The sequence below is a fragment of the Gymnoscopelus braueri genome, assembly GCF_963280865.1.
Source record: "Gymnoscopelus braueri genome assembly, chromosome: 19".
NCBI lineage: Eukaryota > Metazoa > Chordata > Actinopteri > Myctophiformes > Myctophidae > Gymnoscopelus > Gymnoscopelus braueri.
The window spans coordinates 23588044-23615993 of NC_137621.1; the positions used below are offsets into that span (position 1 = coordinate 23588044).

Here is a 27950-nt window from a genome sequence, read left to right on the forward strand (position 1 = left end):
GCTGTGCTAAATGAAGCACTCCTCTGCTCTCACTGTGTTTAGCCTCTGCAATGAGGTTGATCTGCTGCCCTGACCTCAGGCTCGCTGCTACTGTAGTACATGGACCATCTGGAGGGACTCGGACACCTGCTACTGTTGCTGGCACAGAGGACAAAGGGACAATGATTAATTGCTGGGTAGATGGAATTTGTAGAACTTTTTCTTTCCTTTGCTGCCTGGATAGCTCTATGGATCTGAAAGGAATGGTGACAGGAATAAGCTAAATAAAATGTCTGGCAGCCACGCTTAGATGTTTGGAACGTTTTGCTTCTACCTCTCCCATTCCTGCAGATCTGGGCAATGGCTTATGGCTGTTTCTAAGATTTCAAAGGACCACACCGGTGGTCTGGCATGTTTGGATTCCACTCACCATATTCAGTGCCGAGCATTCGTTTGGTCTTCGAGGAAGCCAATGTTTTCCATTCATTTCAGTACTGTATCAAAATCAACTTACAGGGACTTGAAACTTGCTTGACATACAATATATTTTTTGTTAGGTTATTGTGTTTTAATGCAAGCCTAGATGAAAATATTCCATGGAGAAAAGACCATGACATCTCACCCAGTGTTTTGTTGAGCCAACATTGACTAAATTATTCAGGTATGTTTATGTGCGATTATATGTCCGAAGCTGTAGACAACGATTATGTTTAGACGGTATGGTCCTTTAGCCCGTATCTCTTCCATAGGAACATGCTTATGAAGGAGATGCTGTGTCACACAGGCCATACAAAAGATCAACAGTGACACAAAATCAAGGGGGTGGTGATGACTTGAAGAGAAACTTAAAATGCTGTACAGAATATACTGTATATATGGTCTCCACTGACAAAGTACTTTTGTTATAGATGTAATGTTTAAAAGGAGATAAGAGTCTATACATACATGATTGTTAAAGACTATTTTCTATTCAGTTCAATCAATTGATGTTCTATTGATCTAATGTTTGGATCCTGACTGAGGAGATTGAAGCTGTTCTGTCCTGTTCTACCTCTGGCCTTTATTCCAGGAGCAGCAGGCCAGGTCTGTCAACATGTCTGTCCAATGCATGATTATATATTTTTGCTGTATGTTTATTTACTTAATAAATATGGGTGTTGGGCAATACCTCACAGTCTTCTATGACATTATTTCCTATTGCTTACTTATTTAAGACATTTCCAAGTTGCTAAGAAAGGTTGAATTAAAACCAATAAACTGGCTGATTGAAATGATGGAAGTGAAAGAAGATGCATTGCACACACACACACACACACACACACACACACACACACACACACACACACACACACACACACACACACACACACACACACACACACACACACACACACACACACACACACACTATAATATTTGTACAGTATCCCTTTCAACTACCCTTACATGCACACACACATGAAACATACAAACACATGCTGGGTGCTCCACGCGTGTGGAGAGGACACTGCTTTCTTTTAAAGTCTCTTTTACATTTTTAGATTTTTTGTATCTTTTATAGAATTGAAGTACTTTGCTAGGTGTTTTAATTGTGGTGTTTATTTATGTATTGTCTTGTTGAATGTATGCATTGACCTGAGCAAAACAATTTTCCCTTGTGGATAATAAAGACATCTAATCTAATCTAAAACTATTCAACATCATAATGTCCCTCAGCAGCCAGTGTATTTATTGTTATGTATATTACAAATATTTTAATGATCATAACGTAGTGCAGTGCAGTCTGACTATCTGCCCTTCAGTGCTCATACTGTAGGTGACAAGGCAAATTTCACACAGCCGTTCCTTGTTGACCTGAGACACACATTCAGCTGCCAGGAAACGGCGTTTGAAACAGAAGACAAAAACAAAGAAATACATTCAATAGTAAACAAATCTGCATGCAAGATATCCTTTTAAAATCACATTGTATCAGAAAATACAGTTATTTTGTGACTTTTGAAAAAAAAAATACTCTTACAGTAAATTCAAACTACACAAGAGAGAGACCATATCAAAGTGAACACAACAAAGTATCAGCCCCTAGCTATACTTGGAGTGAAGCACCATTCATATTCTATAAATGCAATTGTACGTGCATGTGTGTGTGTGTGTGTGTGTGTGTGTGTGTGTGTGTGTGTGTGTGTGTGTGTGTGTGTGTGTGTGTGTGTGTGTGAGTGTGTGTGTGCGCGTGCGAGTGCGTGCACGCGAGTGCGTGTGCGTGCGTGCATGTGTGCTGCTGACAAGAAAGCCTGCTTTCTTCAGATAATAAAACTCATAACATTTTAGCCTTTGATGTTAATGTTAATTATAATGAAATTTCTTTTGATCTCTCCTTTGCAATGTGGCATGCCCTGACTGCATCTCACCCACCAAGTTTACAAGACAATGAGATGCACCAAGCATGAGTAACATACTGTTTTGTACCGTCAAATGCACACAATCATTTGTTTGTGTTGTCCAGATGCTTCCCTCCTGAGATACTGAGTCTGACTCTGGTAAAAATGGAAATCAAGTGTAAGTGTGGGAAGTATCTGAATGTAAAACAAAAAAAGGGATGTATAGTATACAACGAAAGCAAGCTTCTTTTCTCTCCGAATGTTTCACAAAGCTTAACAGTGCACAATTGCCAACAGTTTTTCCAACAACTTCTTATCAACTTATGTCAAGTAATTATGGGAGATGAACTCTCAAGAGGCTCGAGCCTAATAATATGCTCCATCCTCTTCTCTTAGTCACCCAGTCCCTCTACCGCCTTCTCCGCCCCTCGTTTAATTGCCCTTTTACAGTCGTCAGTGCCAGACCTTGATCTCACCACCCCAATCACAAGTGGCTGCAGTGGCCGGCAGCACCGGATGCAGGGACACACACAGGCACGGCTGGCTGTGAGCGTGAAGAGTGTGCAGCACACGTGCGCTCTGGTAGTCGTAGAAGTGAGCAGATCCGGTGGAGCTTCCTGACGCCAGTAAAGTTCCGTCCAGAGAAAACTCGCACTGCACCGCATATCCCTCTACCTACGTAGGACGAGACTCGATGCATTAGTCATGCTACACGGCTCAACCTTCCACCTATGACGACATAGTACTGCCATCAGCATAATCATGGGTATTGAAAAACCAAATGAACTGTGAAATTTAAAGTGGTTCAAAAGAAAGTGCAAGTGCTTAACCTCATTGGCCTATTTCAATAACAATCTGGACAATTGGTTGTGTCGAGTACAGTACACAAGACCAGGTCTAAAGCAGTTGTCATGTTAATTTCCTTTGATCTACAGAATAACCTCTTTTCATTAGATGCTAAAAGCATATTTTCGCTGATCACTGTGCCCAATGTAGCCGTTCACTGAAGAAAGTAATGTCAACTGAATAGTTGTTCCGGTTGTTTGTGACAAAACCAATAGCTTTTCCAACTAGCATCTGATGCATTCCCTGTCTTTTCCTTTTTGGGAAATATTGCATTTTATTTAGCATGTTTGTTTTGCTCTGTGCGCGATTGCACAGAGAAGTTCCCGCAAGGGCTATGGATGGATGCCATACAGCATAGATATACAGTATATGTTCACAGTGCTGTGTGTGGGCTATGTTTGTAATACTTTACATCTGTGTAATGTTTTTATTACTGCTTTTGTATATGTATATGATTGCATTATATATGCATATTAAAGCATTCAAGCATTTATTATGTTTGGTGACATGGCTCTGTTCTGGGATCTCCCTGCCCTAATACAACGTTATATATGCATATTAAAATAGTCATTTCATTTCAATATTCAAGCATTTATTATAGTTGGCGACATGCACAGATTTTATGGGACGCTACGGGTAGGAAGAGCAGCATGGAAAGCCCCCCTCCCCCACACACTACGAAACAGAGCATCAGCAACAGAGGAGCATTCAAAGGAGGAGTTGGGATGGAGCAGTGGTGTAAAGTAGTTAAGTACATTTACTCAAGTACTGTACTTAAGTACACTTTTGAGGGATTCTTACTTTACTTGAGTGTTTCCAATTTTCAATACTTTTACTGCTACTCCATTACATCTCAGAGGCAAATATTGCACTTTTTACTCCACTACAATTATTTGAAAACTTTAGTTACTAGTTACTTGGTAGATTTGGATTATTATTACAAAACATACATTAACCACTTCAGCCCTATGCATACTTAGGCTATTTGAAAATAGTCGATCTACAAGCTCACAACGTGTCGCATTGCGACACGTGTGAGCTTATCTGCTAGATCTGCTATTTTTTTTACATAATGAGTACTGTTATGTTCAGTACTTAAGTATTTTAATTTGAATACTTTTGTACTTTTACTCAAGTACATTTTGAATATCAAACTTTTCTTTGTAACAAGAGCATTTCTACATTGTGGTATTGGTAGGCTACTTTCACTTAAGTACAAAATGTGACTACTTCTTCCACCACTGCGATGGAGGTGGTTTCACGACAGCTAAAAAGGAGGAGCTGGGGTGGAGGTGGTTAATGTGCAGCAGAAATAGGAAGGATGAAGCATTTACAAAGAGTGCTCCAAAAAGTGAATGGCCAACGACAGGCTGACAGCTGTCAGTCTGTCAGGGAGGGCTTGGCAGGAATCAGCGGGTGATGCAAGCTTTGACTGTCGTGACCTGCCAGAACTAACACTATGGTCTATATGTATGTGTCTGTGTGCTTGCATCATGTACGTGAGACATTCTCTATCAATGCAGCATATCGTTGCTGTCGGGTGGAAACCTGGCATGTCCCACTCCCAAGCAATTACTTTTCAGGAAATATAACAAAAGAACCTGTGCTCCACTGGGTCTTGTTAATACTTTACATTAGTTAAATATGTATAAAACCCACACACATTTAACCACTTTCGCTTTCAACATTGAAAAAAGGAAAAAAAGCAGATATACTGTACAAGCTCATGACGCGTCGCTATTGTGAGCTTATAGATAGGCATTTTTCCGCAACTTTTGCGCGACCATCTTATATGACGAAGTGGGGCGTTAATTTACGGGGGAAAAAAGTTTCAATATGGATGTATGAGGTTTCTGCCTTACAGCAATGATATGCGGTCTCACCGGTCTGCCTTGGGCTACGTTCTCCACTGACCTTGTGTCCTTCATAGCGCCGTCTCTTGTTCATCCTATAGGGCCGCTGGGAGGAGAACATGGCCATGTAGTTGCCATTGGTCTGAGCAACAAAGTACTCCTCAGCTGGGTGGAGGGCAAGGCTGGGACACGTGTACCTCTCCTAGGGGCCAAACCATCATAGCCACACTGTAAGATGTGTTAACCACTTAAACCACTTAAGACTTTTTTCTCTAAACTGGACCAGAGTTGGCTCTGCATTTGGGCAGCTTTTTTCCATCTACACCAAATCTCTTTGGCAAAAATACCCGAGAAGTAGAACTAGCTAACTAAAAAGTTAAAACAGATATGAATGATTGTTTAACAACTACTCATCTTCACACATTTTGGTTAACACATTAACCGCCAAGAACGTAGTCCTACGGTCCGTTAAATCCAACTGTTAAGCGCCGAGACCGTAGCCCTACGGTCCACGGTCTTTTCGCGCTATTCACTTCCGGGTTCACTTTCGGAATTGTTTTGATCCACTTCCGTTTCCGGTTTGATGACCGGAAATATAATTATTTGGGATCCGGTTTTGACGATCACGTCCGCTCTCGTTCTACAGACGAAACTGAAACTCAATTCTCTTCCTGTAGTTTTTTCTCCTCGCATTTCACTGTTTAACGTAATCCGCTCTAACTACAACATGGATACCCCGTTTGACACGTGGTCTTCACTGGGAGATACAGTGGGATGTCGCGGATGTAAACAGACCTTGTACGGCTCAATCTTAAGGATTTTAACAAGATCTATGGCGACATGAAAAAAACTAAAAAACAACAAAAACACCTTGGCACTGGTGAGTACATTATGAGATTAACCTCTGGCGGTCGATGTGTTAAAAGACAATGAAAATGCGTACACGTGATGTTGGAAAATATCACAATATCAGTTTAGGTATAGAAAAAATGTCAAATTGCCTCCTCGATGTTCATCTCATTACACTGCATGGTAACAGGAAATGGAACTAGAACTCTCATTTTCAGCTGGAATTCTCAAATATTTCACAAATATATTAGTGGTTGATTTGTAGTGTTAAAGGGATTGTAGGCGATTCAGAGATAAACAATGAAAAAAAATCCAGCAGTTCATTTCCCCGACCACCAGGGGGTGACGCACGGAGGACTTCCATAGCGTAAGCAGACTTCTAAACGGGCCATGCCGAATATAGGTTACTTTATTGGGATACAATTCGCGGAACTGCCCGCCCCTGCCGGTTCTCTGAATTTTAATTTTTAAATAGGCTCTTTCATGACAAATTGACCACATATATGAAGTTAAACAACTAAATTCTATCCAAACGCTTTTTGAAAAGTAAATTATGTGCCTAAAAAACGAAGTTTGAGAGCATTTTAAAACCGAAAGTTCACACGGACACGGACGCGCACGGATGCGCACGTGAATTTACGCACCGGATACCCGGATGTGTAACCTAAATAGTAGGGAAAATACGGATTTCAGAAAGAGGAGTGTTTTTCAATGCAGGAAAACACCCCAGCATCATTATATAGTGGCTGATAGAGGGGAAAAAATGCAAAATATATATATAGAGGTATTTTTCAAATATAGGCTTAATGTTGCCTACTATACCTTTAATTTAGAAAAACTAAATCCCATAAGCATACAATGAGAGATGATACACAATTCACCAGTCTTAATACAGAGTTCCTTACATGGTAAATCTGGTTGGAGACCCTTGCTGTAGTCTGGTAGTCCCAGGCGATGAGGGTACGTTCAGCAGAGTCCCTACTGACAGAATCAGTAGTGGTGATAAACTCAGCACCTCCTCTGAGGAACAGAATGTCCAAGGTCTGCTGGATCCCTGCTTTGTACTCTTTCACCACCTGGAAACGGGAAATACAAGGCAAATTAACAATGAGCTAAAATGAGTCCTTACACTACATAAAAACAGTTGTACTGTAAAAAACATACTGTTGATGAAAACTGCTTGTTGTAGCCTTCAGAATAAACTATTTTCAGCTTCTGTATTAGTTAGTTTCGGCATGAATCCTCCAACATTATTTCTTGTTTAGAAACTTCAAATAATTTCTACATAGCTTTGACACATGAAACTGGGTAATTCTACATTCTGTTATGTTAGTCATGGAGAGGGGCCATTTTAAAATCATTTTAGGTATACAGTAGACCTTTAGTAATCCCATGGGAGAAATCCAGTTTCAACTTCACACAGCTGATGGCTGCTCAGATAGTCATGTTGAGCGCTTGCTTACCAGATGGTCCCCCTACCCACTAAGCTATGTCCGCAAAAGACACATATTCACATTACTTGTTTAACAAAAGAGAATTGTGCAGATCTAACCAGACAGGAGGTGAAAGAGGAAGATGTTGAAGCATCCAGATCAATGACAGCTGGTCAATAAATTGCTCAACCAAAAAAAGAGCCAATAGTGTTAAGTGATTGCATGAGGGTGTCTTAGACATCTCTGCATGATGCAGGTGGACCAGGACACAAATGCTAAATGCATGACCTGGTTGGGATTTTAATCACACCTCCCAGTAGATCTCTACCACTTAGAGGCTATACTGTCTCTGTCTCATACAACCAATGGCAAAAATAGCCGATCCACAAGATCACAAACAATGCATCGCATCATGATGCGTTGTGAGCTTGTAAAACTGCTATTCATTAAGATTTTTGCAAACCAAAGCCATATCCCGTCTACAGATGGTGCAAAACTCTGAGGCAAGATTACTAACCAACATAAAGAAACGTGACCATATTACACCCATCCTGGCTGCTCTACACTGGCTGCCTGTGAGTTACAGAATTGATTTTAACATTCTATTGGTCACTTTTAAAGCCCTATTTGGACTGGCTCCCAGTTACATCGTGGACTTGCTGAAACCCCATGAGCCAGTGCGCCGGCTTAGATCCTCGGATAGGGCCCTCCTGGATCCTCCCAAAACTCACTTTGTCACCCGGGGGAGCAGGCTTTTGTGGCCCGGGCACCGTTGCTCTGAAACGCCCTACCCATGGATCTTAGGCTAGCAGAGTCAGTGTCCTCTTTTAAATTGCTTTTGAAAACACATCTGTATATAAAGTGTCTTTCCTAAGGATTGGTTTATGGGCTGACTACAAATGATGTTGTAATGTTTAAATTTTTTCTTATTTCTATTTTTCTCTTGCTGATGTTTGCTGTTTTTAACATGTATGTAAAGCCCCCAAATCTCTCCTCTCTTTAATTAAAACCGGGAAAGCATCTGTGTCATTTTAGATTTTAACCACTTTAACCATTATTTTATACGTTGGCTATCCAAAAATAGCAGATATACAACCTCATAGCGTGGCTTGTTGATCTGCTATTTTTTTTTTATCGTGATCATTTTAGCAAATCTTTGAATATATATAATTTTTAAAGCGAACATGTTCAACTCAAATCTTTGCTTCTGGAGGTCCCTGGAACATAAATATTTTGAGCCAATGAAAAAGGACAATTTTGGGGGTCTTTGACATGAAAAAGTTTGAGAACCACTGATATAGAAACTTTTTTTGAAAACTGTTAGGATTTAGATGACATTTGTAGAATCGGCCTCAGGTCTTAATGGGTTAATGTAGCCCAAAGCTTATCTCTCGCCTTAACATAACACAGGGTAACGAACCCCTGCATCCAATAGAGGCACAATCTCAGGAATCTGTCTGGCATGACTTCACGCTAATGGTTTAAGGTTGTGTTTGAAAGAGGGTGAGGGTCCTCTTAGCCCTTATTTCCGAGGAGGGTAATTTCACCCCTGAGTTAAAAATAATAAATAAATAAATAAAACATAAAACCCACAGCCCACAGCTTGGACTGACAGGGCCTGCGGGATGCATTTAACAACCTATTTGCTGCGGCCTGGTTCGTTCTCTCTCAGAAACCCACATTGACACCTACTGACAGAACCAATCCCTGGTGATTTAAACCTAGCACCCCCTGGAGCAACAGGCTACCCTCTTGGGACACTGCATGTGAGAGCATTCTAATTCAAAGGTAGTGAATGGGTTTAACAATATAAAGTAGGTTGAAGCTTTTAATGGCTATATCGGATTTAGGGTTCAGAGCAACACACAATTCTCAAATGAATTGAAATCTAACACGGAGTTAGATGAATTGTGTATTGTTGCTCAATTATATTTGTAATAACATATCATGCTTGTGTCATCAGTTATGGCTGTAGAAGTTCAGTCTATTAAGGAAAACCAATGACATAAAGTCAATGAAAATAGGACCCTGCCAGTAAAGAGGTTAATTAGCTTGACCCTGGTTGCTCAACAGAGCTGGCCACATTGTCGAAGGTTTGACACCGCCTCAGGACCTGTGCGACATGTCACCCCTTCTACTCAATGCACTTCAATGTCTTGTCGCAAAAAAACAAACAAATGTCTAAATATAGTATATGCAGTATATGTTTGACCTTGGAAATTCGAGAGTCCCAGGCTTTGACCACTGAACTGTAGCCTCCACACAGGAACACGTCTGGGTCACTCGGCTGGATGGCTACACACATCACCTTGAACTGGTTTTCCACCTTGGCTGTATACTGCCCTGCGTATACATGTACAAAAGACAAACATGAGAGAGAGAGAGAGAGAGAGAGAGAGAGAGAGAGAGAGAGAGAGAGAAATCGTTAATATCTTGCACTGTATTGCAATAACAGTGGTAGGTCTAAAATCTTTGAGTGTGGGCAATAAATAGTACAACCCTAACCAGTCAGCACTGTGATACAAATAACTCCTATCATGTAGCCAGTATAGGGTCCCAGTTTGTCCGGGATTGTCCTGCTTTCAAGCTGCTCCCGAGTCCCGACAAATATCTCTAAAACACTAATATGTCCCGGTTTTCAACCCTTTTCATATCAAGGTCCATTATTTATTCGGCATTTGAGCCACGGACCACCATTTGATGAGATTTAGCCTCTCAGACCCAAAACAAGAATATTTTGTTGTTGTTGTATTGATGTGGTACCAATAGGAGAGATGACAATTCTTTAATTAAGTAATGCAGATGTTTAACAATAATTGTACTCTTGAGAGCGTAAAATAAAACCAAATGGACCCGTAAGGGTCCATTTGGTTTTACACTCCCAAGAGTTAAAGATCTATAAGGGTCCATTTGGTTGCCAACTCTCCATCATTTAGCTGGGGACCACCTGGAACCCCCTCAAGGACCACTGCTATAGTGCCTTTATCCAAGCAATGTGCATTCACCCATTCAAACACACATTAACGAACCAACATGGAGGCAACCATGCAAGGCACCAACCTGCTCATCGGGAGCAGTTTAGAGACAGAGACACTTTGACGCATAGCAGTTCCCAGACGGACACTCCGTCCGCTCCCACTGCTTGGGTGATCTGCCCCCCCCCCCCCCCACCACCAGTTCAGCTGCAATCCCCAGCTCAACTATGCCATCTCTGGTTTCCAACATCCCCTTGAGACCCCACAGGCAGCTAAGCAATTACCCTATCACTGTTCCATCGCTGCCTGGGGAACATCACTGCTGTTGATACCGCTGTTAACCCCTTCAATCGGGGAACGCATACTGTGTCATTTAGATTTGAGCTATAACCATTATTTTATACTTTGGGCTATTCAAAAACAGCAGATATACAAGCTCATAGCTACGAGCTTGTAGATCTGCTATTTTTGAAAAATATGTGCAAATCTTTGAATACATATATTTTCTGAAACAACATTTTTAACTCAAATCTGGAGGTCCCTGGAACAAAATATTATACAAATGGTCACTTTTAAAAAAATCACGAATTTTCAGAAATAGCAGCTCTACAAGCTCATAGCATGGCACTCGGTGCTGCGCTATGAGCTTGTATATCTGCTATTTTTTAATAGCCAAAGACTAAAATGACACAGATGCATTCCCGGACTGAATGGGTTAAACACATCAGCCTGAAACAAACCAGGAGGCCATATACACTCTATATGTATGAGTCTGCCTGTGCATGTGTGTGTATATACTGATTTTTATACATGGTACATGCTGCTATTTGTGTCATGCTGGATATGTTTTCTACCTGCAGAAGAAGCCATCTATCCATTGCCAATGTTTAATCATGCAACTTATGTACATTAGTCTTTGTACATTTGATTTGACTGTACCTTCCTGTAATTTGACTTGATGTGTTCAGTGTTCCTTTGGGGTGACCGAGCTTTTGCCATCCAAGCAACCAGTCTATAGAACGTCCTACCCTTGGCAATCAAAAGCGCCAATTCTGTGTCATCTTTTAAGTCACTTCTGAAAACACATCTGTTCAGGAAAGCCTTCCCCTAGATCACCTCATTTGCCATAACTGTGTTTGTGTATGCTTGTATTTGTTTGTTTGTTGATGTGGGCACATATCTGTACTTAAAGGAGTAGTTCACCCAAAAAATGACTTATGTCCCTACCGAAAACATTAGCATCTTTCTGCTGGTAATCAAATTATTGACTTAGGAATACGACAAAAAGAAAATAATCTCCATTAATTCAAGGCTTCATGGAGTGTGTAATTGATAGAAAATAAGTCATGTTTTTTTGGGGTGAACTACTCCTTTAAATTGTGTTTCGTGTGGACTATTGTATTTATTTTGGTCTGCTAAAGTGTTATATCGCTTGTTAGAACTTGTGTAAACTATGTTATTCCCTTATCCTTAGGCTTTTAAATGTGTATGTTTTATTTTATTTTGTTATTTTATACTCCAATTGCTGTCTAGCACTTTGTAACTCCTGTTTTAAAAAGTGCTATACAAATAGTTATTATTTGTTCTCTATTGTCTCTTCCCTATTGTAAATCTTCCTGTAACTGCAATGTTGGCAGCCTGCACAGAAAATTAATTTCATACTACTTTACACCTGTAATCGTGTGACGATAAAAGTTAATTCTGATAAATAATGCTTAAATTCTTCAATTTATTCACTATCTTTTCAAAACGTATTAGCCATCTAGCATAAACATTTATATAATAACACTAAATGGCTCAAGCAAGGTATTCAATTAAAAACTAAATTGGTTCCAGTTTGAACTTGATAGGAAATGAATTTAGAGATGTTGTCTATACAGTCAAGAAGATTGATTGAGGTCAAACATAAATAAAAATTATGTTGTCCCCTCAGCGAAGCAGATTTTGCTGAAACCATTCATTTGGTCTATTATATGAGTGCTCCGCTATGACCCAATCCACTAGCGTCAATAATTTGTGGCCATTACTTAAATCATATTTAGTGATTACTGAAGTGATTTGTAAATGAAAGATTTGTTTAGCTGAGCTACAGCCACAAAAACCAATGCCTACACATCAGGTACAATGGCAAATAAGTAATTTCTTACTTTTAAAAAGTAAATTGACGTAAAGAAAAAAGGAGACAATTTGTTATGATCAAGAGAGGCAAAGAAGAAAAAGCCTGGCATTTACACAATGGATAGTGACAGGTCATGCAATCCAAGCAGGCAAATTATGGGTTTTAGTCTTTCGTGTTTGGTAGTTTCCAAACTTTTTAGCTCAAGACCCAAAAGAGAAATCAGATGTCTCCCCAGGACCCAAAACAGTGAAAATAGCCCTCATGTAGATGTGGTATTTTCACTTCTTTTTAAAACATTCTTTTATGTAATTTCTTAGATTTATTATGTTTTTTGAAAAAGTGTGAATTTTTGGGTAAATCTTTTGAATGTAGGAAACAAAAAAAGGGGGATATTTACTCGAGACCCACTCAAGAGTGGGACCCACAAATGGGTCCCACTCCTGACCCCACTGATCTAGGATAGATTTTAGAAAATACCAGTTGTGATGAAAAGATCTCAACTGACAAAGTTGTACTGATATTAAGATGAAAACCCCAAATGTAAGCAAAGAACTGCATTGTTTTGGCTAGAGGCCATCTACAGTCAGCTTAATCTAAATCAATGAAGAGAATGTTGTGCTTCAAAACTAAACCAAAAAACATTGAGGGGCTTAAATATAATGATGTCTGAAAGCGTGCAACAAAAAATTAGTTCCCTGGGAAGTGATGAAGGCTGTTACGTAAGGGTCTTGCTATCCTAAACCAGACTAAAAGGCAGCAGCTCTGTAGCCTGGTCACGTGAATTCACATTCTCATGTGTCTTGAGAATGTGAATTCACGTGACTGGGATGGTTTACCAGGCTAGCAGCTCTGATGGCTATAATGGATAGAACACCTTATATAGGGTCCAGTGGCTCCTCATTAATTAATCTACAAACAGATTAGCCAAAGAAAAGAAAGGGATTTCGCGGAAATTCCTAACAGCTTTTTAATAATAATACCTGGAATGTATATAGTTCTCTTCGAAGTACTCAAAGACGCTTTACATGTGTGTGTTGTGGCCAGGGGAGAGGAGAGAAAAAAGAGAACAACTTTGTTGGGAAAAAACATGAATAAGATAATAAAACAAAAAAACAAAAAAGTCAACTTTTAGAAAGGAGAATGAATCACAGCTAATAAACCACAGGAAAAGTGGACTTTCTTTCATTTCATGGTCAAACTAGCTGTATCCTCAATTCCATCACATTGATCTAAAATTTGTACAGGATATTTCTTTTGGCCAGTGATTGTCTGGCAGGAAGCGCTCCTGTTTAATTGGCTTACCCGTGGCGATACCGACATGAGGAGCTGTCATCTAGATTCAAAGCTCATGGTTGGATAAGAACATGAGAAATCAAATTCTTCAACATAAAAAAATAAAGCCTTCTGATGCACATTTAATTAAGCAACATTAATTAGTTTGCCCAAAGGCAGATAAAGGGAATCTTACTATAGATCCCTATGTTGTCCTGTAAAAGAACTGAGGGATCCTCTTGTAGCACTGGCATAGATAATTTCAAAGCGCAGAACATTATGGATGATTGGGGTGCCTGGATGGCAACCCCCAGAGCAGTGAAAAATGGGGCTCATCAAATACAGCACATATTCGGCTTCATTACAGAATCTATCAAAATCAGGTCACTTTGATCTGGATGTGGTACTGTGGCTGCAAACAGGCTAAGATTGGACATACATTTGTTCTCCAAAGTAATGGCAGATAAACCAGCATGCAAATCCCACCAGTGTTCTTATGATTTTTGTTGTTGTTGCATTCTCTGTTGGCTGGGACATCAAGCATTTGTGTAACTGGAAATTCTGGAATGACATCAACAATACAAAATTACCCGCACACTGCCAGCTTGCACACTATATGAAGTAATATATTAAGAAGCGTTTCGGTCACACATGACCTTCTTCAGGCATGTAACTGGAATGACAAATCTTATGGTGTGTCCGTCCACTCAGTAAATTTGATGAAACTATTAAAAGCCTTCAGACACACACGAACAGTACAATCTGAGAGTGAAGACTCGGGATTTGTAGAGGCCTGCAGGTCAAAACTAAATATGTATGTATATGTATTGAGGGACCTTTAATACGGTATATTCTCTCACATATGACATGACATTGTGTGCTGGCCATGAATACATGAATATCCGGCTACTTGTTTGCTAGGGTTCCTATTCGAACATATTGTACATAAATATTAAATATAAATATCACGGCACACACAGCCACATCAATTGTGCATGCGGCGCTGAGAAGAAGCATATCCGCTTCCAATCCACTCCACATGTTAATCTGCCGCCAGTCGTTTGTGGGTGTTTCGGCTAGTGTTGCAGAGGTGCAGAAGTTATTGTCTGTGTCTCCTTTGTCTCCTTTGGCGTCTTTATAAATATTTAGTACAACTACTACAAAACTGTTACACAAGAGCAATGTTGGTTCTAAAGAAATTAATTGAAATAATATTTTCTTACATGCATATTATCAACTACAATGCAACTTTCACAAGTTGGTATTTTCATGGTTTACACAGAAAAGACCTATTTGATCCCGCAGGGGGGAATTCAGTTTTTAGCTATACCCAGCTGAGTGCTGCCCACGGAGGAGCGCGGGGGGATAAGTTTCTTTCTCAGGGACGCCTCGACACATTGCCAGGGCCAGGAGTCGGACCTGGGACCTTCTGCTTCCCAGGTGGGATCTCTACCCATTCAGCTATGACCACCCAAAAGACATCAGTGCAGCTTTGTTTTTGGACAATGTAATTGGCTCCGAGACATTATTGGCAAATTAATTTAGTTTTGGGATATTTGCTGAAAAACAGTTATATAAGGTATTCGGGACAGCCCAAAGTAAATCCTTTCTATATAATTGTTAAAGATCTGTCTCCAATGAAATGGTAACACACAAGCCTTTTCTCATACTGGCACCTTCCTTGTTTACTACTGGATTTTGGTCTCCAAAATCCAATAGTAAACATGGAGGGTGCTGTACTCTGCATGCCAAGGCCTGCAGGGACCCGGATAGGACACTCAAGGCCTGTCATCTACACATGCACTGAGAAAACACAACACATCAACCTGTGGCAGCCTGGGGGGATGAGGCCATGTTTTTAGACGCCAACTTCTGCCAATCATCTTGGCTATGGCTGGCTTCGAAACCTGGGCAACAGATGTCACTTCAGTCTAATGCCCTTCAGATCAAATTCATTTATTCCACTCCCCAGCTCTATTTCTCCCTCTCTCTACATGTATTCTGCCTCTCTCTATCAATTTCTCTCACTTGCAATCTTTCTCCTTACCAGTCTCTTTCCACACTACATTCTTTACTTGCCCCGTTCTCTATCACCATATCCTTTCTCTCACTACAGATTGCTATTCAGCTGTGACAGCCTGTCTGCAGGACAATGCAACTGGATAAAGGACTCTACAAATTAAACTGGACACAGGAACTACTGTAGATAGAGAAAACACTTAAGATGGCTGGGTTAAAAGGGAGATGATGGCCTTCTGCATGCTTGGGCTTCCCTGTAACATAATTTCCCCTGCGAGCACAGTGTAAGCCACAGAATTTGTTTATGTATTCTGCGGTGGAAGAAGGGGTCAGGCGTAACAGGGGTAACAAAACGCAAGCAGATCTCACTGATTATTAACCACTCAAGCCATTTTTATTACTTTGTCATACAATGGTGTTGGGCAATGAAGTGCATCAATCTCCAAACTCACAAGTTGCAGAGCAGATTTGCAGTTTTTTGAAAAGAAGAATTTTGAAAACTTCTGAAAATGTTCACATACTATACCTGTACGCCACAATAGGGACGACAGGTTGAAAGTGGAAGCCTGTTTGCCATTTCACCACAACCATCTTGCTTACTGTATGAAGAGGCCCAGAGGCAATGAATACCTTCTCACATTCATTCTGCTAGCCTGATGCACCAAATACCCACACCTGCCCTTTGCCCTCTGGACCAGAAGTGCCTTTTTTTTTTCTTTTTTTTTTACACATCTGCATCAGACAGCATATGGCTATTGAAACAAATACATATGCAATTACGACATACAAGATGTGCCTGTAATAAATATCACACTACTAGGGCAGCCGGTGGTTCCGCGCGCCACACAAGGTGCCCTTTTTTTTTACTTGAGCACCTGCCCCTCAAAATGTCTGTGCACGCCACTGAATGGAACCAAATGGACCCTTATGGGTCGGGTCCATTTAGTTCCATTTGTACACTCTCAAGAGTTAACCCTGAGGATTTTACTGTGTAGATTGGGGTCCCGGAGATGAAAATCAAATGGGGGTTGGTGGCCTAATGCATATCAAATTGGGTGTCCTTGAAATTAAAAAGGTTAAGAATCACTGGCTTTAAAATACACAGTCTATGAGTGAGTGACTGTTTGGGAGCTTCATTAAAGCTGCAGGTATCATCACACTAATTATCCCACCTCCCATGTCTAGTACTGCCGTGTAATTGGCAGAAAGAATAAATCTTGTGGGTATATGGGAGACAGTGGGAGCTTACAAGATTAAAGAAAAGTAGCGCACATCTGACCACTTGATGGCAGGTGCTGGCCCCTAAGTGAACTGAGATAAAAAATAATTAAAAAAAAAGACTGTGAAGAAGAGCATGGGCTCGAAACGTCACTCTGTAACTGTAAAATAAAAATGTGCCGACAACGGGAGCTAACAGTGGGAGCTTATCATGTCATACTGTCATCAACATACTGTGCCAAATAGACATGTCCAAACAGAATCGGTTCGTCTCAATTTATTATTAAGCCGAGTATTACTGGGCATATTCCAAAGCTGTATTTGATAGTGATTTCTTACAGTACACCATCTCAACGATGTGAAAAGTAATTTGAATTGAGATCGCTTATCAACAATATTAGAATTCCAAACTCCTACCTTAACAACATGAACCCTAGCATCCCTATTTTGGGCATGTCATAAAAGGCAAAAAGAAACAAATTTGGCAAAAACAGTAGAATATTCTCTGAAATGATCCGATCTACAATCTACGAGCTTGTTGATCTGCTAATTTCGCTATTGACCTACAGGTTATCAAAAAAAAAATCCACACCGGGCTGAAGATTTATGACAGATGTGTTGGTGGCGCATACAATGACTTTCTTTCCTTTTTTTTTACACCTGCACACTGTCTGTACTTGCTCAATAAAGAAACTGTTTTGTTTTAATTTATTTTATTAGCAAGGTTTCAGTACAAGCCCTTGTAAAACCGTTTATTTAATGAGCAAGTACAGACAGTGTGCTATTGACGCACAACAAAGTATATACGGTTTTAAGTGGTTGATTACCAATTGGAGTGCATTTTCTGTCATAGGACAGACAACACATTAGCTCTTCCACTAATTGGTACCCTAATCATTTCACTAGCAACCGCCCATAAAGAATTCTACAGGTGTGCAGCAGAGCATGGTATTGCAAAATTCCCATGGTAATTTAAATTTGAGAGTGTAAATATTGGTCCATTCTTAGATTCAGAGTTGAATTAACACGGTGGATTTTACTGTATGCACTCTACATTTGGTGTCCTCCTCACTTTCACACTCAAAACAAAACACAGACATGAGATGCTGTAGGTCTACTCTGGATACATACCAAAGCATGAGAGTCCTTTAGGTAACTGACAATACTTTATAGCCTAATTTATCCTTCATTGTACGACAGTTTTGTGTTTTAAATTTGGTATTTTCGTCGAGCGACACGTTTACACACATGAGGCTTAAAGCTCCGTCAGTTTGTATTAAAAAGAAAATGACTCTTTGCAGAAGGACCAAGACCAAAGTAAACATTTGTTTGTTTGTGGTTTGTGACCTGGTCTAAGGTCATGCTGGGTGCTCCTGTGGTGATATATCTAGTATTGATCCCCTTCCCAGAGCTGCCTATGTGTTTAATAGGTCGCCCAAGCTATTATCCGTAAGGCTTTATTGGCAGAATCGACAGGCGTGCCGAGAGGGGAAGTGCAAACTGCAGCAAGTCATCATGGGAATACGGTGAGCGAAGAGATGTGGTGGACACCATGGGGGATGCAAAACAATGTCTGTGAATGCTGGATAATTCCATTTGCCATTTGCTATAATAGAGAGCATACATTGTCATGAAATGGGATTCATATTAAACATAATGTAATAAAGGATTTAAGTGGCCACTGAGGCGATATTCTGCAAGTGGAGAGTAGGAAACAGCTAAACCTGCCTCTTATATCTGTACCCTTCAGGCATGGTCTATTGAATTGTTATGTGAATTAGGGATGCCAGAAACTGATAAAAGTCAAATTTGAATATTCTACAGCCCTGGCGAAGATTTTTCGACCCCTTCCCCCAAAAAACATTTATACACACACACACACATATATAATGCTTTTTTTATATCATATATAAAACTTTTAAGTTAGCATATATTTTTTATCTTGTACAGCCTCCTCAGTCCTCATAGTTACTTTTCAAGTGACAATATTTTTTTACCGATTTACTGTACAGTAGTATTAGCCTATATTTTCGGCTAATATTTCGGCAGAATTTGGAGACTGCCACGAACATTCTCGAAAATCGATTCTAATTGTCTGCGCCATCCCTAATGTGAATACTTATTCTGTCTTAATATTTGAGTCATCTTGATATCTGTGCAAAGTTTAAGAGCAGGGAAATTAGTTAATTCCGATTCAAATTCAAGGTCAGTTGACAGATTGAGTGACATTCCTATTAGGGACAAATTGTTTATGTTTGATCTGGTGTCAAGGCGAATTCATTGATTTCTTGAAAATGTCACACAAAGTCTTTTATGCTCGTTCAACGCTCTATACACAGTATGGCCTGCAGATTTTTTTCGTCGCCACCGTATACATTCAAAAACAGTTCGAAACGGCGTATCTGATTGATACGCATCTGATACGCTGCACCCAGGAGTGGCTGGGCTCAGTGGGCTGGGGGGCGCAGCAATACAAACAGCAAGAATGTGGTCTGTCCATCTGACTAGTCTAACTCTGAGGTGAACTTAAGGCTTATCATGTGCGTGGCTATTGTTCTTGAGGTGATAATTAATGGCTACTGGCGAAGGAATTCACACATTTCAACGACCTGCCATTCACTTCATTGAACGTAGGTCACTGAATTGAGTACTTCATTAGTATTCAAATTGCGCGTCATAGCACAGCAAAATCTTGAATCTTCAATACAGTTTGTGTCTCAATGCCAAGTTAATACTCTTCTGTAATACAGGAATGCTCGCTGTTAACACTGCTATTATATCTGATAAGCCTAACCAGCATTTATTTATAACAATCCTTGCACTATTCTATGGTAATAACTTTGAATTGAAAATGCATCTAAGGCTGAAAGCAGCGCCAAAGTGGTTGAGTTACAGGGTGATTAACATTAGAAACAGTAGAAAATCAGTATAAAGTATATTGTAAGTGTACTCAGTGTTACTGTGAAACTGGGCCTGAGTGGGCCTGGCCGAGTTTGTGCGGGGCCGCAATTTTTTGACATTAATTCATTATACGCGTGTGTGTGCCGTGCGTGTGGGAGGAACTAGGGGGGGAATAGTTATAGTATACCCTCCAAAAAAATCTAGAACACACCACTGATTACGTCCTAATTGTGACAGGCCTAGTGAACAGATCTGCCATCGGCGCTCACCTGTCTCTACATCTATGATCATAGCGGTGTTGTCGAAGGAGCCAGTGAGGATGCGTCTCCCGCAGGGGGTCCAACAGGCATCGCGAATTGCTCCTGCATGGCAGGAGTAAACCTTCAGGCACTGGCCACTCTCCACTCCATCCCACACCTGCAACAATCAAGTGTCTGTGCATCAGGCCATATTTAAGTTCAAGTCATTTGCCACACAGGGAGGGCAGTACACAGTAAAATCTCTAGTGTCAATTTAAACTTAATTTGATTCGATTTGTTCACTATCAGAGTAAACAAATGGAAAACAAATGTTTTTGTGAAAAAATGTCCACACACACCATAGCATGCTCTCCAAAGTATATAAACGAATGCATGTAATACATACTGTATTCTCAACAACATATAACACTATCAATAGATTCAGATTAAAACATAGAAATTACTTTATGCAATACAGTATGTATAAAGGTTTATATATTTATTTGCTGTACACATTCTAAAGGTACCTTTAGATTTTTCTGCCGTGAGCCAGCACCACTATAAGGATCTGTTGTGCGTAGCATCTTTTTGCACAGCTGTACACATTCTGCCTATGACTCACAGTTTGTGCACTATACTGCACTGGACGATAAAAAACACAGAGGAGGATGCAAAGAGAAGATGTCAGACTATTCTGACACTGCATTCCCGTCTACACAGGGGGGAAAAACACCTAAAAACGTTTAAAAGTTAGAAATAAATATACTTGATCTGAATTGGCAGTAACACCCCTCAATGCACACCCTGGATTTTTGTTCTGTTATGCTGTCTGTGCTGCACAATCCTCCAGCACTGACAATCTCTTTCTATTCTCAATGTTCATCTGTCTGTCTGTCTGTCTGTCTCTGTCTTTCCCTTTTAATAGGAAGATACTATATATCAGAATATACAATCTAGGTTTCCTATTGTAATGAAATTAAATGACTCTGTGAACTGGACATTTATTTTTGATTAAAAAGAAGAAAGCCCTTTCTAATTTACTTCCTCAAGCAAATTACCTTTGTGGAACCCCATAAATCAATTCCAAGCCAGGAGGAATAGCATACTGATTTTGAAATAGATTTCTCTGATCTGTGACATGAAGTGTCAGAAAAGATCCTGGTTCTCTGTTAATAACAATAACATAACCAGGCTATCCAGTTATACCGCCCCAAATTGACATGTGTTTTCATGATGAGAAGAAAGCTGACAGAGCTTTTATTATGAATCTATTTTTCCATTGTTTCCCCATTGAAATAATGATATAAATATTTCCAAAGTCAACAGGATTTTAATAAATCAGCAGTTGTGTACTGGAAAGAAAGTTATAAACTGCTGTTGAAAGCATGATGTAACTGTAAAAACAATAGAAATTGGACAACAATAAAAAAGTGATAAAAAAAAACTACAGTATGTCAAAGCCAATCGGAAGTTTAAGCTTCATGTCATATGAACCTGGAATTGACCTACACTGTTCTTCCACTTCAGCCGCTTTCAAAAGATAGGGTTAGGGGACCATACCGGTGTTAAATTAACAAATTGGCAATTCACAGCTTTGGTCATACTGTATATCGTACATAAAATCTGACATTTTCTTCTGTTAACAGCATAGTGTTTAGATTTTGCCTTTGTTTACATTTTCTCCAAAGTCATTAAAACATTGTTGAAGTTACCTGAATAATTGAGTCAATGTTGGCTAAGCATCATTACACCAATGTTTAAACTGTATTTGTAAATAATTACCTTTTCCATGGAGGGACTAATTTTGGCTAGACTTTTCAAATGTTGGATTGTGTTGGGATTAAGTTTCAAGTGTCTGCAAGTTGATTTTCATACTGCACGGCTTCTTCCGAAATCAAACAAATTACGTAGTGGTTTTGAAAATGGTCGACAGTCATGTCAAGTACACTGCGAGTTATAGTCAATGGGTTAACCACGCCAGACCACCAGTATGGAACTTTAGTTTTAAAAAAGAACAGATCTGTAGGGTCACGAATAGCTTCTTCTTCTCTCTCTCATTATTGAGGAAGACTCACAGAGAGAGAGAGAGAGAGAGAGAGAGAGAGAAAGAGAGAAAGAGAGAGATATGAATGAGTGTGACCTATCAATCCAGCTCTTTACAAACGGAATCCCAGAGATGCCTTCACGGAGAGGGGGCAGTAACTGACAGCCTGACAGGAAGAGAGAGCATGTAGAGGAACACTCAATTAAAATATCCATGCATTGCATCAACGGTGATGATTAAATACATTATGTCTTTGAAAATGGTCTTGAAAATGAAAGTATGACTTCTCATGCTGTCGTGTTTAGGTGCCTATGTCTACAGGTGATCGGTCCCGTTATATAATATATGGACGTCACGGAGTGTTGTGGCATGTTTTAGTGTCTGGCTATGTTATACGTTATAGTATTCTGCTTAACAGCTGATGGTGTTGATGGACTGTGGAATAGGACGACCCCCCCTCTTTTTGGGGGTATGTCTGTGTCTTGTGTTGTCTGTGGAACACTTTTTCAGCTGCTGTTGATGTGCTCTTGAGAAAAGCACACCTGCAATTGCGGTAGAGCAGCACAGCTTACTTATTTTGGACAGCTCACAAATGTATGGATTGATAATTGAGTGAGGGTGAAGCAAGGTGTTGCTGAAAAAGAACAGCATGAATGCATGCCTGCTCTGTCAACCTAAATAAAAGTTTAAAAACAGGAAAAGCATATTTACGAGACATATGATGTCTCGCATAGGGAAACACTGCCATCTCAAGGTAGTAGGAAAACATGGTAGGCAGGAAAGCTAAATGCATTGAAATGGATTTGCGTCTTCACTTCATGTTGAGTTTTTTTTTTTTTTTAACTGTATAAGCCCCACAAAATATTTGACAAAACATAGGCTACTAGATGACAAATCTGACAAACAGGCATGCTGTTTGAGCTCTGTTCAAAGGCTGTACTCGGTGAGTGAAACAGTTAATGGCGCGCAACGTAGGTACCTCATTAAAAGTGAACACAATCACGCTAATCCCATACAATACATAAACAATGCACCGACGAAAATGAGTGCTTGTTTGCTTGCGTCCCTTTTAATTTCACCGGCCACTTAACACACATGCAGAGCAGGTCTCTGCTGATGACTCAGTGGGTAATCTGCTTCTTAATGACTCCTGGTAATTAAAACTAAATTGGTATTCATGTTATCAACTTAAAACCGGTGCAGTACACCTGCTGTAGCCATGGTGACAACAGCAGCAAACAGGCTGGAATAATAATAGCCTTACTTCATGTGAGGAAGGAACTGACAGAATGCTGAAGGAATGTGGGAGTCTGAGGGCTGTTCAGGTAGAAAGAGAACCATACATACCAAACTGCAAGGACTCTATGTGGTCTTTTTTATATAGGTTCAAGTCATACCATTTAACTTTTTCAATTAAACAAACGTACATTTTCATGTAATCTTTCACTGGTATATTTTTCTTGATAACCATTCCATAAATATTTTTTGTTTTTTTTACTTCTCTAAATACTGTTTTTAGTTGAGGTGCCCCTGATACTTGCACCAAAATGACACAGGCACCGGAAATGTACTGGAAATATTTATGCATCTATAATACATACATTTCTGAAAACATTGTTCTTGGTTTCCAAAATCACTGTTGTGACTTGTGCGCAAAACAAACTTTTCAGCAAATAAATGGTACGGCCTATGCTGTGGGAGCCAAAGCGGGGCACTGACTCGAGGTGGAGAAGAAGGGCGACCTATGTGGTCCAGCTGAAGAGGAATACCAGCCTCACAACTGTAGAGGAGCTGCACTCCTGCATGGTGGATAGGGACAGCTGGAGGAAGAGGACTCGTATTCTGGTTCGTGAAGTCGCCACTATCCAGGCGGCCTCGACGTCAAGACGTCACTCATTCAAAAGCACTGCATAGGCAAAAGGACCTAAGCATTCTTTATTGAGATGGCTGCATTTAAAACATAGGTGGAATTTTTTTATTTTGCATTTTTTAATTGGTCAGGAAAAAACACCTGGTAGGGTGCCTGAGACGAAGTGAATATCCAACATAAAAATTCATGACAGCTACACTCTACCCAGTCTCTGCCATCTGCTGAGAGAGCTTTTCAGGTGCCAGAGGAGATGGCTGTCTTGCTGCTACACCGAAATTCCTGAATGTTTATGCAAATCAACTCATGAATATTTAAATGATTAATTATTCAGACACCTGAATAATGAGCCAATGAATACTTGGCACTCGGAGGTGGTGGTGTGCAATTTCCGACCGGGAGTAGAAATATTTAGTTGTCTGCAGGCATCTGCATCACTTGACCTTTACAGTAGGGAAATGAAGGATTGTTTGCACCTAGTGTGAGGTAGGAAAAAAGAGGGGGAGGTAGAGACATAGGAGAGATGGAAAGCCCCATGGGTCCTGACATACATTCAACTGACAGTGATAGATAAGGCTCTAAAGAAAGTCACAGTACATTTATATACGGTAACGCAGCAGGGCAGATATCAGCTGATCACATATCCAGCCTTTATTTCCCCTGGGTCAGCAGACAAAAAAAAGTACAGATAAAAGTAGAGAGGGTAATATCTGATAACCCTTTGGGCTGAAAAATGGATAATCCCAAGGGTCCATACGGTAGCTGACCAATCGGTGCAAGTAGACTATTAAACGTGGCACAACGCACGCTGAACTGTCACCCAGAGTGACCTCACTGCGGTTGCAGTGTTGAACAAACTGGAAATTAGGTCATATCATATTTTCAACCCCATGTGAGTGATGAATCAATGTGTTTAAATTTATAATTTTGATCATGTGCCATTTACACTGAATGGCAGTCAATATCACCGTGCGCAACCACTTTCACCTCCTTGATGCACACATCAGGGTGATGAATGGATTACGTTTCTTATTCTTGCACGTGTACTGGCCTCTAGTAAACATGGGACCGGACCGACACCTGTAATTGGGTCTAAGTATCCTGGCAATTGTCCAAATAACAAATTCCACATGACTAATTACACAGAGACACTTGAGAGGTTAATCAAAATATACTGCAGACTGTAATATTGATAAACCAAAGTATTGAGGTGCAGTGGTGGAAAAAGTACTCAAATTCTTTACTTAAGTAAAAGTACCAATACTGCAATATAAAAATACTCTGTTACAAGTAAAAGTCCAGAATTCAAAATTTACTTGAGTAAAAGTACAAAAGTATTGGCATCAAAATGTACTTAAAGTATCAAAAGTAAAAGTACTAAATATTTGAAAATAGCAGATCTACAAGCTCACAACGCGTCGCGATGCGACGCGTTGTGAGCTTGTAGATCGGCTATTTTCAAATAGCCTTGGTATAAAATAGTGCTAAAGTGGTTAATGTGTGTTTTATAATATAATAATGTCTACAAAGTAACTAAAGTTTTCAAATAATTGTAGTGGAGTAAAAGTACAATATTTGCCTCTGAGATGTAGTGAAGTAGAAGTAAAAGTATAGACAATTGAAAATACTAGTTAAAGTAAAAGTACCTCAAAATTGTACTTAAGTACAGTACTTGAGTAAATATACTTAGTTACTTTACACCACTGTGCAATGACGTGACTCTACTGCTACGCATCAGCATGTGTTATTATTTAGGGTAGGTAATTGATAGACGTCATTACCTTGGCAGTCTTGTCCATGGAGGCAGACAGTAGTAGGTGGCTCAGAGGAGGAACTGGACACCACTGCACCGTGTTGACGGGCCCCTGGTGCCCTGCCAGGCTCATCAAAAGTCTTCTGGGAATCTCTGCTCTGCCAGGTGTGCAAACCAGGTATGGTTTCACCCTCTCAGCTACTTCGGACAGCATTCGAACGGTTCCATCTCGAGCCATTGGGACATTATCTTCTGAGGACTTTGGGTCCACTTTTTGTACAGGAGTTGCAAGTCTCTGTCTCTTTGGAATGTATGGTCTAAACCCTGGTGGGGTGGTCTGGTGTCTTTTTGTTGCGCTCGTTCCCACGTGGCTGGACAGTTGTGGTGCTTGAGGACAGATTTGTTGTGCCGAGAACTTTTCTAGGGTGTCTGGCACATGTGGTACTTTATTGCTTCCAAAGTATTGTTTTTCTCTGTCAAAATGGCTCTGCTGCTGTAAATGCATACTTACTGAAGAAGGACTTTTTTCTACAAATGAGGTAGTCTTAGGAATGTGATCTTTGTGATGTTCCACTGCAGTGTCATTGCCAAATTGGCCCATTCCAAGTGGAATGGTGTAAGGACTGGGCAGTAGTCCATAGTGATTAGAGACCCCAGCTTCCTGCTTTGGTTTCCCCTCTTTGTGTGAATCAGTCACTGTTTTGCTCTGATTTAAAGATTCATCTTCTGAATCTGAATCATCATAAGCCACTAATGATGCCATGTTCTCCTGTATGGGAAACCCTGGAGAGGAGACACAACCGGTGAGATGTTACTTCATTAGATACCCAATAGTGCCATCTGGTGATTGCTTGGTGTATTACACATGGTGAACACTCAGGGGCTGTTTTTACTGTACATTATTTAAAGAAGCGTAGGCATACACCAAAATACAAAACATTTTTAAAAAAAAGCCTAAACCACTGAGGATATAGTAGTACTGTGGTGTTACTATCTAGAGATAAGATAACCAGCCAACAGCCGGGTAGCCTGTCCAACGCCAACATGAGCTTGAGGCAAAGCTAAATCAGCAATGTTGACTAACAGCCAGAGAGCGAGCTACTTTCGAGTTTCGTGTTGTTAGAGAAGATGTTTAACAGATCTACCTCAAAGTGTTTATAGACCTGCATGTCCTGCAACCAGCAAAACGTGTACAACGAACGATGAAAGCGAGTACTACTAGCGAACCAGCTATTTTCAAAATAAAAGTGATGTTTCGTCTTGTTAGCAGTCTGTCCTAGCCTGGGACCAATACAATTTTTCGGCTTTCTGATCCGGTCGGAGCGGAAATAACTTTACGTCATCAGGTGGCCGGAACCCATGACCGGAACCTCCCAAATGATTCCCTATTTGGGGTTTTCAACCATGCAGGGACCACCACCCTGACTAAGAATCAACCTGGGGACCACTGTTTGTGTTGGGTGGGGATATGGGCTAAGATGAGTGCTTTGGTAACACTTGCTATGCATCCCATGTCTATACATCCCACTGTTTCTAACAATGGTCCTGGTCCACGAGACTACTGGTCCTCCATACATGGGTCCATAGCATAATTAGGGCTGCAGGTGGTCCATGGGGGGAAATAAGTCAAACGTAAATACATAAATAAAATATCTTTGTTAAATGTATTAAAATAATATTCCAAGTCCATCAAATGTAAGAAAATATTTGAAACAATAGGCGTGGTGTGGGAGATAATGACTGTTAAATTAAGGCTTGATTTAACACATTATATCAAGCCCATGCATTATTTAACTGAAATATGCGAGTGGTCCAGAGCTATAAAAAAAAAGGAAAAAAAAGTTGACAACCACTGCTCTATTCCTATCCGGCTATCCCACAGCTATCCTTGTTCTATTTCTCTTACTTATTCCAATCTTCCACTAAATTTATGTTAACTGAAAAACTGATTTGTATCTTTTGTATGAGTGAGATTGAGAAGACACATGCAATTATATGGGCACATTGCATGATAGTGATGGCTCATTCAGGCAATCTGGTACACTTCCCCCGCCTTCTTTCTAACATACTTTTCTGTGGAATTTCTCGCCCTCCAACTTCCCAGTAACTGACAACGTTGACGTAATAAAAGTTGTTCATAACGATACCGTGACCTTATGATGATGCGGCATCATAGGTCATGGTATCGTTATGAATAACATTTAT

General features: G+C 40.2%; 1 protein-coding gene across 2 annotated transcripts; it reads right to left on the bottom strand.

The window, feature by feature from the left end:
- Positions 1-1699: 1699 nt before the first annotated feature.
- Positions 1700-27036, bottom strand: wdr25 (WD repeat domain 25). Of its 2 annotated transcripts, XM_080414525.1 has the most exons (7): positions 26891-27036; positions 25774-26528; positions 20112-20259; positions 9551-9681; positions 6811-6981; positions 5118-5258; positions 1700-3032 (listed from the first exon to the last, which is right to left on the bottom strand). In XM_080414525.1, exons 2-7 carry the CDS (start codon positions 26506-26508, stop codon positions 2811-2813), a joined length of 1548 nt encoding a protein of 515 aa, XP_080270651.1. In that variant the 5' UTR covers positions 26509-26528; positions 26891-27036; the 3' UTR covers positions 1700-2810. The 2 variants fall into 2 exon arrangements, with proteins under 2 accessions (XP_080270651.1, XP_080270652.1); XM_080414526.1 differs by lacking the exon at positions 5118-5258.
- Positions 27037-27950: the final 914 nt, after the last annotated feature.